This window comes from Phoxinus phoxinus (assembly GCF_949152265.1).
Source record: "Phoxinus phoxinus genome assembly, chromosome: 12".
Classification (NCBI taxonomy): domain Eukaryota; kingdom Metazoa; phylum Chordata; class Actinopteri; order Cypriniformes; family Leuciscidae; genus Phoxinus; species Phoxinus phoxinus.
In genome coordinates, this window is record NC_136887.1 from 18,836,128 (window position 1) to 18,851,655 (window position 15,528).

General features: G+C 36.6%; 1 protein-coding gene across 1 annotated transcript in view; it reads right to left on the bottom strand.

Moving 5' to 3' along the window:
• The window catches only part of gpc3 (glypican 3), a 146,060-nt gene extending 136,790 nt beyond the window's left edge, over positions 1–9,270 (bottom strand). Inside the window, exon 1 of the mRNA XM_079631692.1 lies at positions 8,741–9,270. Coding sequence (XP_079487818.1) covers positions 8,741–8,897 — 157 coding nt within the window. The 5' untranslated portion in view covers positions 8,898–9,270. The remainder of the gene's footprint in view (positions 1–8,740) is intronic.
• Between the last annotated feature and the right edge of the window lie 6,258 nt (positions 9,271–15,528).

Consider the following 15,528-nt stretch of genomic DNA (forward strand, 5'->3'; position numbering starts at 1 on the left):
CATATTCAGACGACGCAAATGACTCTTATGAGCCGGTGTTCTGATGATTTGCGCTTCCTGCTCAGGATGTGCTAACAGTCATTTTTCAAGTTAAAACATGGTTAGTGTGCTTGTGAGACACAAAATCTGTCAGATGTAGTAGGACAGCGTGAAGGACCGGTATGTAAAAAAAATGTAGGTAGCACATCTTGACAGGGAAATAATAACTTATCCAAATGTGCAACCAGCATAACTTTCATGTTGTTTGTGATATTGTGTGAGACTTTACTAAGCTCCAAATCTACCCCAAAACCTAACCCAACCCTTACAACTATTCAAATATTAGCAAAAACATAATTAGGCCTGCACGCTGTATACTTACTGTTATTTATTTACCCTCATGTTGTTATAAACCTGTTTGACTTTCTGGTTACTCTTTATTTCGATGGTCCACTTTAGACATTGTACAAACTATAAGTAACTCTGTAACTATATGTGAACTAACTCTCATACAAGAACATAAATGAACATACAAGATATTTTGAAAGAAAAACATTCATTTTAAGGACAAACAAAATGGTTTGGAATTTGTAACAAACTGAAGAACTGAAGAATTAGTCAATAATAACTAAAGAACATTTGAGTGAAGTATCTCTAAAATTAAGGCTTGTGAGACCTCAATGTAGTTATGGAGTGGTTGTTTGCATAACAATGTGTAGTAAAAAAAAACACATTATGAGTTCTGTCAGTGGTATTTTATTTTATTTTTTAAAAAGGGACTGAATAAAATATTTGAAAATATTTTTGTTATGTTGTTGCACATTTATTATGAAAATGGTTTGGCAACAGAATTGCATTTCTGCTTTCCAAATATTTCTTCCTCAAATTAAAAAGAATGAAGCAAAATCAGAACCATTAAGTTAATTAAATTCCTACGATTCCCATCCTTAGTCAGTATATGAAAGATTGCTGAAATAACTACGCATTAAATTGGCACTCTTTGCCAGTTCGTCATCAAAGATGAGAATACAAATCCAACAAGTAGTCTTAAAATGTACTTTACAAGTTTGTTGATTGAAATAACTTAATAGACCATGGAAGAGATTAAAATGCAGGAGATTTAAGTGCTGCCAAATTTTAAATCCCATATGAAAATGTGAAGACAAAATGTCAAAGAAATTTCCTTAGGGGAAAGGAAAAAAAATGCTGATCTACTAAGCTCACAGCGCCTGTTAGGAATGGGTAAATAAACCCATTAGCATCACATGGTATCAAAAACCAACAACGGCATGAAAAAAAACCCACACTTTCTGATCACACATCAGCAGCACACCAATACGGATATGAAACAAGAAATTATGGGCAAACCTGCCATATCATATAGACGACACCTTTCATATGCACACTGACAGGCTTAATATCCAAAATCAATACTTGCAAAGGACCGGCGACAGATACGATCGAGCTAATTTCAGATTCCAAGGCAAATTTATTAAGCTGTCAATAGCGTAGCGAGTAGAGGGGAGGGGGAGAGCTGGCAGAGGAGTGCAGGTATGAAAGGAGAAAGAACTCAGACAGATTTAGTAATTATCTTCAGCAAAACAGACAATTTCAGATGATAAATGTACTTTATTAGAGAAGTTGTGAGCTGTCAGGGAAAAGTGAAGGACTTTACAGGAGGGAGATTGCTCCCAGCAGAGAAGCACAAACAAATATTACATCACAGTCTCTAACTAAAGACTGCTCATAAATACGGCTGATTAGATTGTTTGTCTTCTGAAAATGTAACAGAAAACATTTGTTTGAAAAAAAAAAAAAAAACGAGATGCCTCGGTCTGCAGAAGAAATATTCTGTATTGAGAATGTGACCACATTTGTTTGTCATGTTCTACGGCAGTGGTTTTCAACCTTCACAGACCCAATGGGACCACTCACTATAGGACCCAAACATTAAGTCAATTCATTAAATTGATAGATTTACACTAATTAAGTCAAGGTTAATAAATTAGAATGTCCAAGATAAAGGAAAATATTTGAAAGGTCCTATTATGTAAAGGTGTCCTATAAACGCTCAAAGCGGGTTGACCAATCACATCAACCTGGACTAGCCGTCCAATCGGAGCACACGGCGTTTTTCGGAAGGAGTGGCTTCATAGAGACAGGAAGTAAACAGAGCATTACTGACAAACTAGGAAGAGAGGTGCTGCAACAATGTAAAATATGTAGAAAAATAATGTGTTATTGAAAACAATCTACCGGAGCCAAAAAAACTAAATCGAGACTTTGTAAAGGTGCATAATAGGTCCCCTTTAAAATCTAATTTAAAACACATCAATACATGTACACTTTATGTGGTTTTGAAAAACTTCTAGTTCATTTTAGCAAAAATTGACATTGAATGTGGCATAACCACATTAAGTAAAGTAATAACATTTTACACCTAGAAAACATTAACTTAATTATTTTATATAAGTAAAGTATTTTTCACAAATATCATAACATAAATATCATTAAGTTTTTTGGAGGTTGCATCATGATATTTTAAAACCAGAACAAATGTCATAAACTACATAACTAATAAAACCTTTTAACTAATGTCATTTTAAAGCCTGGTTATACCATAAAAAGGTCAAATTATCTGATATTTTAAGAGATTTATTGACCCTTTTCTAAAACATAAAAGACTATAACTTGTAAAGGACCACTGATAGATAAAATCAAGATTTTTTATTAAACTTTTTTTAATCATTATGATATCAGGACAGATATTTTTGTACTTAATATTCCACACAAATATTATATGTAATATATAAAAATTAATTTTAAATCAGAAATTACTAAAAAACATGTTAATCATAAAAGAGGTATATTCAATTCACATAATATATTAAAAACATTTTTCTATTTTGTGAATAAATTATTGGCTCCAAAAAAATGGAGCTTAAAGGGATAGTTCACTTTAAAATAAAAATTCTGTCATCATTTACTCACCCTCAAGTTGTTTCAAACCTGTATTAATTTATTTCTTCTGCTGAACACAAAGAAAGATATTTTGAAGAATGTCAGTAACCAAACAGTAGTCTGTACCCATTGACTTCCATAGTATTTTTTTTTCCTACTATGGAAGTCAATGGGTACAGACTACTGTTTGGTTACTGACATTCTTCAAAATATCTTTCTTTGTGTTCAGCAGAAGAAATAAATTAATACAGGTTTGAAACAACTTGAGGGTGAGTAAATGATGACAGAATTTTTATTTTAAAGTGAACTATCCCTTTAACAAATCATTAGTTAGAAATGTCATGAACTGTGTATTGCATTAAACATCTTTACCACTGACCCTTTGGAGAGCCTTCAGGGACGCCTGGTTGAACACAGTTAGACTACATATACCTGGCTTCTTCCGTATGCGAGTCATGACACACTCACTTCCTTCCTTATCAACAAAAATTTCTAGAGATTCCTGAATCCCTCCTGCAGCCTTGCCTAAAGGCCTCCGGCGTGCAAGCATCCCTGCTGGAGCCCAGATGAAAAAGACGGCTCCGACGGATGCTTGGTGAGTGCTGTGTACACATTTCAGCCTCACGCTCCTCCTTAACAAGCCTGAAGACACAGAGCGCAGCCAGATGCATGCATAAGAGCGATCTTAAGAACCATTTATAAAGCTATCAGCATGCAAGTTTAATGGGGGCTGTGGGGAAAACATGCTGTGTTGAAATACAGAAAAATGTTAAAAGGATGTTATTAGAAGCATGAATTATAGAGCAACGACACATGAATTATGACATTTCTTTTTAGACTTGCTTCAAAGAGATCAATTAAAAGAAGTGGAAAGTCAACGGGCTGATGAAAGTATACGGAGTATATGATTATGAATTGGGCTCCTCTGCCAGGAAGGCAGGAGAGTTAATGGACTAAAGCAAAGCCGTCTGTTGTCTTACAGTGCCATTGGAAATATTTAATGAAAGAAAGTACCTCAGACTTCCACAGCATGGAACACACGGGTAAGATTCAGTTTGGGAAAGATAAAGTAAATAAAAGCACAATAAAAGCCTTCGGCTCGCACAAACACGCTGTGTTCCTCGGTTACGATCAGCTCAGGAAAATCCAAGATATGTGGTTTAATGGAAAGTCTGACCGTAGTCATTAGTAGAAACTTTCATGGCTTGTGGGCATGTGATCCCTCACCTTCAACTTTAAATGGACTGCCAGAGACATTGACCTAAGCCATTATCTCATAATTACAGAAAATGTGTGGGCATTTATCAAAATATGAAGGTACTTCACTGCCCCAGGTACTGTCTACTGCCCCTTGACACTATACTAAGGTCTCTTAAGGACTTCATTATACTGCGAAAAATGTTAGATCCTTTAAGTTTTCTGATATGAAGTCATTATACATAAAATGAATCAATCAGTAAATAAAGATTTAACAATTATTCTACATGAAATATATATATAAATAATAATATTTGTAATATATATTAAATCATTTAAAATAATATAATAATATATTAAAAACAAATACTGTTTGTAACTAAATAAATATTAAATAATATTCCTAAAATAATAATTTATAATAATTTGATTGAAAATTCATCTTGAGCAGTGTTGTTTTAAACAATAAATTGTGTAATACTAGTGTTTAAAAAGATGCTTTTTCTATGATAAAATACGTTGCTATATCCCTGAAACAACTAAGCAATCCATTTCCCCCAAAAAAAGAGCAAATACTGTGGCGATATCAAAACATTTGAGCATCCAGACACCGGCTCAACCGATGGCCTGAGTTAGAGGCAGAATAATCTGTTTGAGCGACCAATAGCAGATGTGGTTTCTCTATTTTTGCAATTCCGTTTGCTGACAATATAGGGGCACCGAAATTACCAAACATCAAACTGAAATAAGACGCCATGCTCAGCAGGGTAGTTTATAATTTCTATGAGGACTTGCTCCTGATAATTGGAAAAACAATACTGTCTGCACTGAGAGGATCTAGCCTTTGATGGGGTGAACAAGTGTCTCTGTAATGCATTCTGCCATTAAAACAAGCAGCACAGAAGCCCCTTAACAGCCTATAACGCAAGCTCTTGAGGGAGGTCAGTGGCACTTCATTAGCTGGATCTCATCCGTGAGTACCAATGGACGGGAATACAGCTCCCTCTCGTTTCATTTTGATCAGAGAGACTGCTGAGAGATGGACTCTGACTTCACTTTGTACTCAACCCGCTGAACCCCTCATTACTCATACAGTTGGTTTCTTCAGCGCCCGCGAACCACAGAGACAACACCAAACCATTCAGTTCAACTCATGAATTTAACAACGGTCATCCTTATTTGAGCGCTCATTATCTAATAAAATATTTGCAGGGGATGGCACATCAAAATGTCAGACTGATGTAACGTATGTACGAGCATCTAAGTGCGAAGTGTAAAGGTGCCTTTGAGGCTACAAAGACAGTCAGCTGTCTATTGTGCTTTGACATTCAGTTCTTCCTCTCGGGGCGAGATGGCGAGGGAGAGAGATATCAAAAAAATAAAAATCGGTGCCAGCGGAGACGAGAAGGGTAGAACCTCCTGTTGGCTTTTTTTGGTCTTGTGCCCCCCTGGCATTACATGCGGTATGATTAGAATTCAGTTCAATCTTCCTGCAGGCTGTGTTTCGGCTTGGCTTCCTTGTATTCCATCACCGATACATCAGTCATCGCATCCTCTCTTTCCTCTAATGTTAGTCCATCCCTCTCCTGCACATGCTACAGATCTTCCTCTCTTCATCCCACTCACACATGCCAAAAGAGATCACATTTGGCAGCTAAACAGAAACACAGCGGTTGCATCCATCAAACATCAACCCAAATTTCACCATGAGCACCAAGCCGGGGGTTCACTGGGGTTACAGTGCAGTGGATACAGCTGTCTGTTGTGTGGTTCAGAAAAAGGTGGCCTTTGAAGGTGAACGCCGCATTTACAATACGAGAAACAGACCAAAAGAAATGCATGTTTCTGTAAAGCAGGAAGTGAAGAGATCTGCAAACTTTTGGGACTAAACCTGACATGCAGGAACTCAGAACATGAGATGCAAAGCATTAAATCTGCCAGCAGACTAGAGTGAATGAAACTCTCAGTGGAATAAATAAAATCACTAAGGTGACAGCTACACTATACGGCCCACAGTCATTCCCATTTCCAATTAACATTAAGGTTGTCTACATTCATTTGCCACTTCAAGGCCAGCAACGTGCATTGGGTTCGGAATAGGTGCTCCATTGAAGGATATTGGACAGCTCTTTTGGCTAAATGATTTTTGCGTATGAATGGAAAGGTTTAACAAAAAAAAAATTATGCTGTTGTTAAATGTAATGATTGGACTCTAGGACATTTCGTCTATTAAGGGAAAAGTTATTAATCGCAGTTTCTTCTCTCACGCATCTTTAATGGCATTTTTCTATGCAAGTATGTCTCTTAAGATGCATTTAGCCAACACATAAATCAATACCAAACAAGGGGGCAAACAATTAACCTCACATTCTTTCATAGTCTGACATAATACAAGGACACCCAATTAAGGTTTCTGGCTACATATGCTGGAGCCGCGTGGTATCGGTTCATATAATGAATCAAAATGAATAAAGCCAAAGGCTTCGCCGCACCACTAATTACTGCACCAGGCATAAAGTCCAGAGCCTGGTGCCGCTGGGATTATCAGGCCTGCGGCACACTTCCAAAAGAAAAGAAAAAATCTCACAGTTAGGCCTTTCTCTGAAGAACAATGTTTAGGTTTCAAAACTAGGGCTTCAAAAAAGCTTTTATTGCAGGATTGTACCCATCAGGACATAAAGTCCCTTACCAGCTACTCACGAAGAGCACAACCAACCCAAAATGCTTTCAAAGAAATTCATCTGAAAACTGCAGGGCACTGCAAAAAGACACACAACACATACATGAGTTTCATTTCTTCTTCCGGATTCATCCAATCCGGTAAGTTTTCATAATAATGACAGTATCTGGTATACATTAAATTATGTAGGCCAGTGGATACAGGTTCTTGCAGTCCAATAAGATATGCAACGCAATCACTCTGTTACTTTTCTTAAACTCTGATAAAGGTTAAAATGTGTTAAAATTCCTCAGAGGAGGCGAATGACTGAATATCACTCTGTTCCTTGTCCTTAACCCAATTGCAATCCATTTAAATTGCAAATGCGAAGTCTGCAAAAAAAACCGAACAGAACCTCTGATTAAATGGAACTCTGGGAAGGTCACTTTATATCTCCTGAAAGCAGCTGAACCATAAGGGATCACTCAGGTTTACGCTCATTTACCCGCAAGTCCAATCACAGGGCATTAGAAAGACTCCAGCATCTTCTGTCGTGGTTCAAATTATTCAAATTAAATAAATAAATGCTTTTTAAATGGACTTGTTTGGCATTTAATTTTAAAATGCAAAACTTTTAATAAAATAATGTCTGGAAAATAGTGACTGGAACAGAGATATAAATGTATATTGTTCTTTTTGAGGCATTTGCTCAAGAGACTGAGAATGATACTTGCACATAAAGCAGCCCGACAACAAAATGCAGTCACTGGGGAAAAGCAAGATCCTTTTCAGCAGAATTTTTGTTGTTAAGGCCAAACAAACTCCACTCTTCGTGTTTCTACCCCACCCACCCCCCTTCTCTCCAGCCTCCAATTGAGACAGAATTAAAGCTTCAAGCAGCTAAGAAGAGACGTCAAGTAGAGAGTCAGCCATCCATCCTGTCATTCATCTCAACTCATCCATCTCTCAGCTCTCCGTTGGGAAATGTAGCAACCTCAATAAACACACTAACACAATTCGCCTTCTCCAGCATGACAGGTAATTCACACTAGTTATGGCTATAGAGAAATACATTCACAGCTCTCCTCAGGATACTTCTGCAGCCACTCCTCATTGCTGAAGATGACAATCCAGTAGGACACTTATTTCATCTCCAAACCTACTGATAGATCCTCTCACATCCCGCAGAGTGAAAATAATACCACACGAAATGGGCTCCAGTAGATGCAAACGTTACATAAACAGAATTGTATAGTGAAATTTCAAAAACTGGAATACATAGCAACTACTAAGGTGAATTATTGGTATTGAAAGAACCCTGAAGAGTTCAATAGCAACAAAATGCACAGTTTGGTACCAGTAGGCTAATAGTTAGGCTAGTAGAATAACTAAGCAAAAACACAAACACTAGCTAGGCTACTACCTAATGAATACATAACAAAAATTGAAAAAGAGAGAGAAAGAGAGAGCGAGATGCCAATCACAGTTGGATTACATTGCCAACTAATTATACTAGAAACAAAAAAAGTAACTAAACTTAAAGTTTCCTCATGACAGTTTTACTTCAGGATTTACCAATAGGCTATTCCAAACATGCATAATTGGATATATTGATCAATCGTATATTAATGTAAATTATACATATTTAACGATTCTTAATCTACATTTAAACTATGGGCCGGTACGTATAAAAAAAAGAACAATAATAATTCTCATTTAGAGTATCCACTTAGCGCGCCGTAGGCTATAACCTACAGTTTAATATAGTTTCCACTTTACAATACAAAAAATACACATATAGGCTACCACAACGCAAGTCTTACTGAACAGCAGGTACAACTTTTAGACATGTTTTTGAAAGCTTTTTTGGGCAGGATATTTTGATATTTAAAAATCACACAGAAAGTTAAATCAACTTGTGACGATCCCGATTGCTTGTTTTACCTGAGACTGGCGTTTCTGGGGTCCATTTCATCCCCGGGTACAAAAACTGAAAGGACGAGCGCACTTCGCGACAGTCCAGCATCTGACTGTTCGGCCGAGAGAAGGGCAGCATCAGGACGCACAGAATCAGTGCACCGTTCAACTTCAGTCCAGGCATTATATCAATCCAAATGATAGGACTATCTGGAGTAAAAGGCTTCCTGGGGACAGGTCTGATTACAAACGCAAAGGAAGTGAGCAGGAACGATCTGCGTTGCTTGAAGTGAGCAGAAAGCGATGCTGTGGACTCAGCGGCAGCATCGCTGAAGTGAGTGAGTGTGAGGAGAGTCCTGTGGAGGAGCTCTTCATCTCCACCTCATTAACAGACAAACTTCACGCGCACAAATCAAGCCCACATTTCCCTGCATAAGGAGGGACTGCGCGTATACATGATTATTGCATTATTAAAAGGAACCGATTGCCGTTTGGTATGGAACTGTTTCGTTGATATTAAAGTTATAGTTATTACCCGGTCATGCGCAGATGGAGACGAAGATCAAGTCTGGGCTACTTCACAATTCAAATTGACTTTTTCCCAACTGGGTCTTCAATTACGTCTTAAGCTAATTTAATTTGTTACAATGTGTAATGAGATAACATAGGTAGGAGATTGTAATTTCTAATGTCTATATTGCTTGTCTAACAAATTTACATTTTCAAATTGATTTCAAAATGCAGAGCAAACAACAAACACAGTTGTCACATTCCCAGTTATCTGCTGCCATCTGGTGTTGGTAAAGGATATTGTTACGTACAGGCACTATGAAATCTGTGCAATCAAAATGCGAGCAGAGGCATAAAATGGCTTCATAATTTTATTGAGAATTTACATAATTACATATTCAAAGTGTGTGGGGGGAGAGGGGGGGGGGGGGGGTGCAGGTAATGGAATCTAGCGGATTACAGATGGATACCGTGCAATTTTTATTGAAGATTTTTGCCACTATTAAAATTGCAAAGTCATCCACCCGAAAACAGCAAGACAAATATTTGCATGCAAGTGCCACTGAAAGTATAAACACACAACTTTAATTTAAACATAGTTTTGTAATATAACTTTCATATATCTCTATAGATCTCTATGCATCTTATATGTTATGCTGTTATGATATATTGTGTCTTAGAATCATGGCAATGCTTGCAGCTCGGCATACATTTAAAAATAAAGTGTTTTGCTTATTACAGTTTCTCTCAATCGCTTTGCCACATTTTTTAAAACCGTCTTAACATTCCCTAAAATGTAAGTGCAACTGTCCCAACTCATGCATGTCTGCAAAAATGCAGCAACTCACCCAAAACATTTAATTCATTCTTCAAAACTGTTATGTCAGTAAACTGACCAATGGCATCAAAATAAAGTGTTTTTGTCATTGTGTGAACCACACTGGTCAAACTGCTTAGATGTCTTTTTTTCACCATGGAAATATTTGTTAAATACAAATTTCATGTTTTTTCTACTTTTTTTGCTGACAGTAAATGCTTTCTATACAAGAATGTCCGTTTTGTCTGTGTATCACTCATCAATTTAAATAATTTAGACAGAAGATAAAAATACTGGGAAAAGTCAATCCTGTAGTAAAAAAAAAAATGAACATTTGTATTACAGTACATTTTTCGCAGAAATGTTACACATAAACTGAAAGTTCATTTTTACATACATCGTATTGCTCTTCCAAGACAAAACATTTTCAGTTGACATGCAACATTTCTACAAATGCACTTGCATATTGTTGTTCTATTGTTAGTTATATTGCTCTTCTCATTTGTAAGTCGCTTTGGATAAAAGTGTCTGCTAAATTATTAAATGAAAATGTAAAAAAAAAAAAAAAGTACTGTAAGAATACAAATGTATGCTAGTGATTGAGCGGTCAGCAAACTCCATATAAACTATATTGGTTGATTGATAAATTGTGATTCCTATTCATTACAATGGCAGGCCGTTTGCCAATTTAGTAAACATTACAAACATTCCTTGTCATAAATATTTATGGAATATAACATGTCTGACATATTTTGATCACTGAACAGATTATTTTGCATGTGATGGATCACACAATGAAAGAATGTTTAGAAGTTGTTAAGAGTTTGACAATTTCACTGAGAATCAACTCTTTAAGTTTTAATCAAGCCATGTGCATTTAGTCATTGTGCACATTGTAGACAATTATACTTACTTTTTTTTGCACACGTGCCAAAACAGATGCAATTTGCTTAAATTCAAATTTGATGTTAACAAGAAACTAATTGTTTAGAGATCTGAACTTGATTTTAGAGGAGAAAAAAAAATCTAATTTGAGAATTGAGGCAAAGCAATTGAGAAAAACTAACTAGGCAAACATGCAATTGCATGGTTGTAAATATCATGTTTAGTGTAGAAAAGTCAGTTATAGAAGAAGTTTGTCCCTGGCGCAGCGAGTTTTGCATGGATTTGCACAACATGTTGTAATAAAGTTGGATGCAATCCTGCAAAACTCACCCCACATAACAGGGCTTTTCCATAAGCAGCAGCAGCTCCAGAGTGACCGGCAGAAGGCGACCGGCAATACTAGAAGTGCAAACATTGCAGTAGATTCACTGGCACTACCTGCACTGTGAGCACTTTGGAACTGCCAGGACAAACTCATATAGATCAGTGAAAAACAATAATGAAAAAACATAGATATTGCACAGTGTGATTAATAGCATAGTAATGTCAAAGTAGAGCAGGAACTGCATGTGAACAGAACGTAATGATAAATGAAGTTGGGTTTTGCTTCCATATGCTGATTATACAGTTACTCCTGCCAAAAGGAGCATCTAGCGCAGTAGATACTAGACTACTTCACTAACTACACAAGATGCACCTTAACAGGAGGGCCATATTAATATAAAGTTAGGTTTTTCCTTGAAGGACCTAAACTCCACCATCATACTTTCATTAACGATCCATCTTCACAACACCTAGGAAGAGAAATAAAAAGATTAATCTCATTATATTATGCTTGCATAGTTTAAGAATGAACACATATGCTCTAAAGAATCAATTAAAATGTACACCAGCAAAATACAAAGGTTTAAATGACTGTAAAAATATTTCCATCTATTTGACTAGTAATTTCTGTCATTTCTACTTGATTTGAGCAAGTAATTAAATTCTAAATGGATAAGTTAAAACGTATGACTGCAGGTTGTAACTGTGGATTAAGTTAATCAAGGTATGCAATTTTATAAGTCTGAATTCTTCACAGTCCGTTTGGAGTCTGACTGAACGGTCGGCAGTGATTCTCGTGCTTGGCGCGCTTTGCTCGTGTTTCATTGGGTCTCTCAAAATGGAGGATCTTCAACTGAAGACAAGTACAACTTGTTGAAAGTTCTTCACTGCTGTTAAACGAGCTAATTTACGAACCTAAATACAACGTCTACTCCCAAAAAAGTAAACTCCAAACCCAAGTCACCTTAAAAAAACAGTTTTCTTCACCTTGTGTTGTCTAAATCCTGCATTTATAGTCAAGACCATAGCTTGTAAAACGTAAATAAATAAAGAATTGACGCAAAACGCAGCATTACGCGATATTTCCAATCAGGCGCGTCCAGAATGATGAATATTCGCACGTGAGACTGAAAGAGGTCGAATCTGCAAACATTAACTAGGCCTCGAGAGGTCGGTGCCCGATCTTCTGCTTGTGTGGCCCACGAGCTCTCCTTTCAACGACACAGGCTGTCGTTTAATCGGCAGCAAACCCTTCAACTATAGAGCGCTTATTACGCAAAAATTAAAGCAAAGCAGCTGAAAATGTGTGTTTACACAAGAGTGTGTATATGTGTTTTCAACAGGAAACGAACTCATAGCATCTAACGTTATAAGCTGACGACAACAACAAAACTGAGTTAAACGAGAAGTTTTTTAAAGGGTTAAACGCCTATAGCTAATTTTCCACAACTCGTTTGCGTTAAAAGGAGGTTAAAGGCCCTTAATCCGACAATTATAGTTTCTCACCGGAGTTTGGGTTTAGATAGAATGGCCCTTGCTATGGAGAAGGGTTGCGGAGCCACGTGAAACTCACCAGTAACGTTACTTTCAAATATGGGTTTGATACTAACGTTAAACTAAAAAATACATAGGGGAAAAAAACGGGTTTAAGCTTCAAACTCGCGTTTTTGCAGTGTCTGAAATGATTAAACTCTATATAAATTTAAACCAGGGTCCAGATTTACTCAGCAAAGTAAGTGATTGACTCGCCTGTACACAAACTGTTAGTAAAACGGGTTAAATATTAATCTGCAAATCATGTAAAGGAAGACGTACGTTAATGGTTTAATGTCCTTTCCAAAAACCTATTAGAACGGATTAATCTGATAATCACGCAGATTAAACATTAGATTTCTTTGATAAAGTCACAAGAAAATGTTAGTCTCATTATTTCAAAAACGAATTTCACTTAACGTTACATGTGCTTAGTTAAGACAAACAAACACACCTCCAAATACATCTAAGCGTTCAAGAGTCCATTAATTGATCCATCTCCTACATTGTCTGTTAGCTCCCCAGCTGCTCCACACACACAAAGCCTGTCCCACCAGCAAATACTGTCACAATTTAAAAGTTTCCACAATCATATCTCGCCACAGCTCAGACTCACGCGTGAACCCTGGTCACGACGAGAAATAAAAGTTGACGCTTTCGGACGCTTTTAAGGGCTCCGCAGGAGTTAAACTAGCGCGTAACCTCCGAGTTGTTTGGGATCATCATGTTGGAGAAGGTTTACGAAAGAGGCGCGAACATCTCGTCATGTGATGATGGGCCTCGCGAGCCTCCTCCTCCTCTTCCTCCTCCTCTTCAACTCACTCAATCCCCCCACCACAACTCACACATCCGCTCTCCATATCCCATTTACCACCACTTTCACAACATTGGTCTGAGTGCTAGTCTGTCTTTTTATTGTCGTTATCATAACAAAGCAATTATAGAATTATAAAGCTATTAAAGAATTATAAAGCAATTGCACTGTTGATTAGAATAAAAAGTGTTATGTTAAATTACCCTATTTGTTAAATTAATGTTCTTTTTGGAAAAGTTTAATGTAAATGGGTTTTTATGTTGTTGGTTGTATTTGGTTTTAATGAAACATGTTACTGTGCAATCTAAAATTAGTTGACAGATTATTTTTTGACTGTATTATGCAGTCTAGGTAACCCTTTACAATAAGGGCTCATTTAATTAACTAACATGAACTAACAATGAAAAATAATTTGTTACCGTATTTATTCATCTTTGTTCATGCAAGTTAATAAAAACCTAGTTCTTCATTATTTGTTCATGCATTAGCTAATGTTAACAAATAAAACATTTGATTTCCAGAATGTATTAAACACTGAAATGAACAAACTATTAATAAATGCTGTAGAAGTATTGTTCATTCTTAGTTCAACTAATGGAACATCATTGTAAAGTGTTACCGTTCTAAACTATTTAAACATGTTGCTTTGGAATTACATGCATTATGAAAAGTGATACATCTAAAATTAATGTTTATTTTTTTGCAAGTGGGTGAAAAAAAAACTTGATATGAAATAAATATTTCCAGATAATATTTTCTTTAATTTGCTTTGGCATTAGTGCAATATAAGCTAATTATTCAAGTGTGTAGTTTCGGCTTAATTGAACATTAAGGGGGGTTTAAGTGTGAACTGTTTTAGCGGGGTCCCAGGGCATGAAAACTCATGAGATTTGTTTGTTTGGTCTTTTGTGGTGTCATCAACATGTGCAAAGTTGGTTGATAACAGCAATAAAGTAATAACCTTAACAGTTAGGCTACTTGTTTACATAGAATATATGATGCATTAGGCATCTAAGCTTATCAGTTTGACTGACTTCTTATGGCACAATGAAGTAGAAAATTCTAAGTTCAAACTAAACCCTATCTCACATTTTTCTACTATAGAATTTATTTTGGAAAAATAGCAACCACAGAAACAATAGCTATGACGTTGCAGTTGTAAAATAAACAAAAATCATTATTAATTCTTATAAATTCATAATCATTCTGACATACAGTCAGGTAAAAGTTGTGCACATGCATAAACAACATGTAAAAGAAGACATTTGTGCATTAAATGGTCCACATACCTGATTTTGGCCGAAGTGAAGAAGGTCTCAGTACCTCATACTGCGCAGATGTTTCATGTTCAAACCATGTCGCCACTCAAAATAGACAACAAAATGTTATGTCATGCATGTAATCGTAGAGCATCCCCTTCTTCTTGTTGGGGGTGGTGAAGGAAAGTCCACACAAAATCCCTGTGAAAATCTTTTTTAGCAGGAGTACTGCTCATCAAAACCAGTGGGAATTCTGGAAATGCAATCCTCAAGACATTTCATGTCATCAAAATGTTTCATAAATATAGTTAGAATGTGAGAGACTCGGGTTTGGCCTTATGGAAATGAATCCTATGGTCAGTGAGAGACAGAAGGCTTTGGTGACCTTTGACCCCGGTTCACTCAACCCCCCACTACTCCACAGTGGGCTGTGTGTGCACCATTGTATTTGGCTTCAAAGAGCATTTCCCTCAGCATTCCCGCATCATTTTATCCATTTTATCCCGAGTTCATCTTGGGTTTATTGTTGAGTCTGCTTATTAAAAAGTTCATGCAGACCAATTGTCAAACTTTTTTTTCTTCAGAAGATCATTTAGAAAATAAAAATTTTCCAAACTGATTTTAAGATCTGCAAGTTACCAGTCTCTTCTTTAAATGGGAGGAAGTCTCTTGA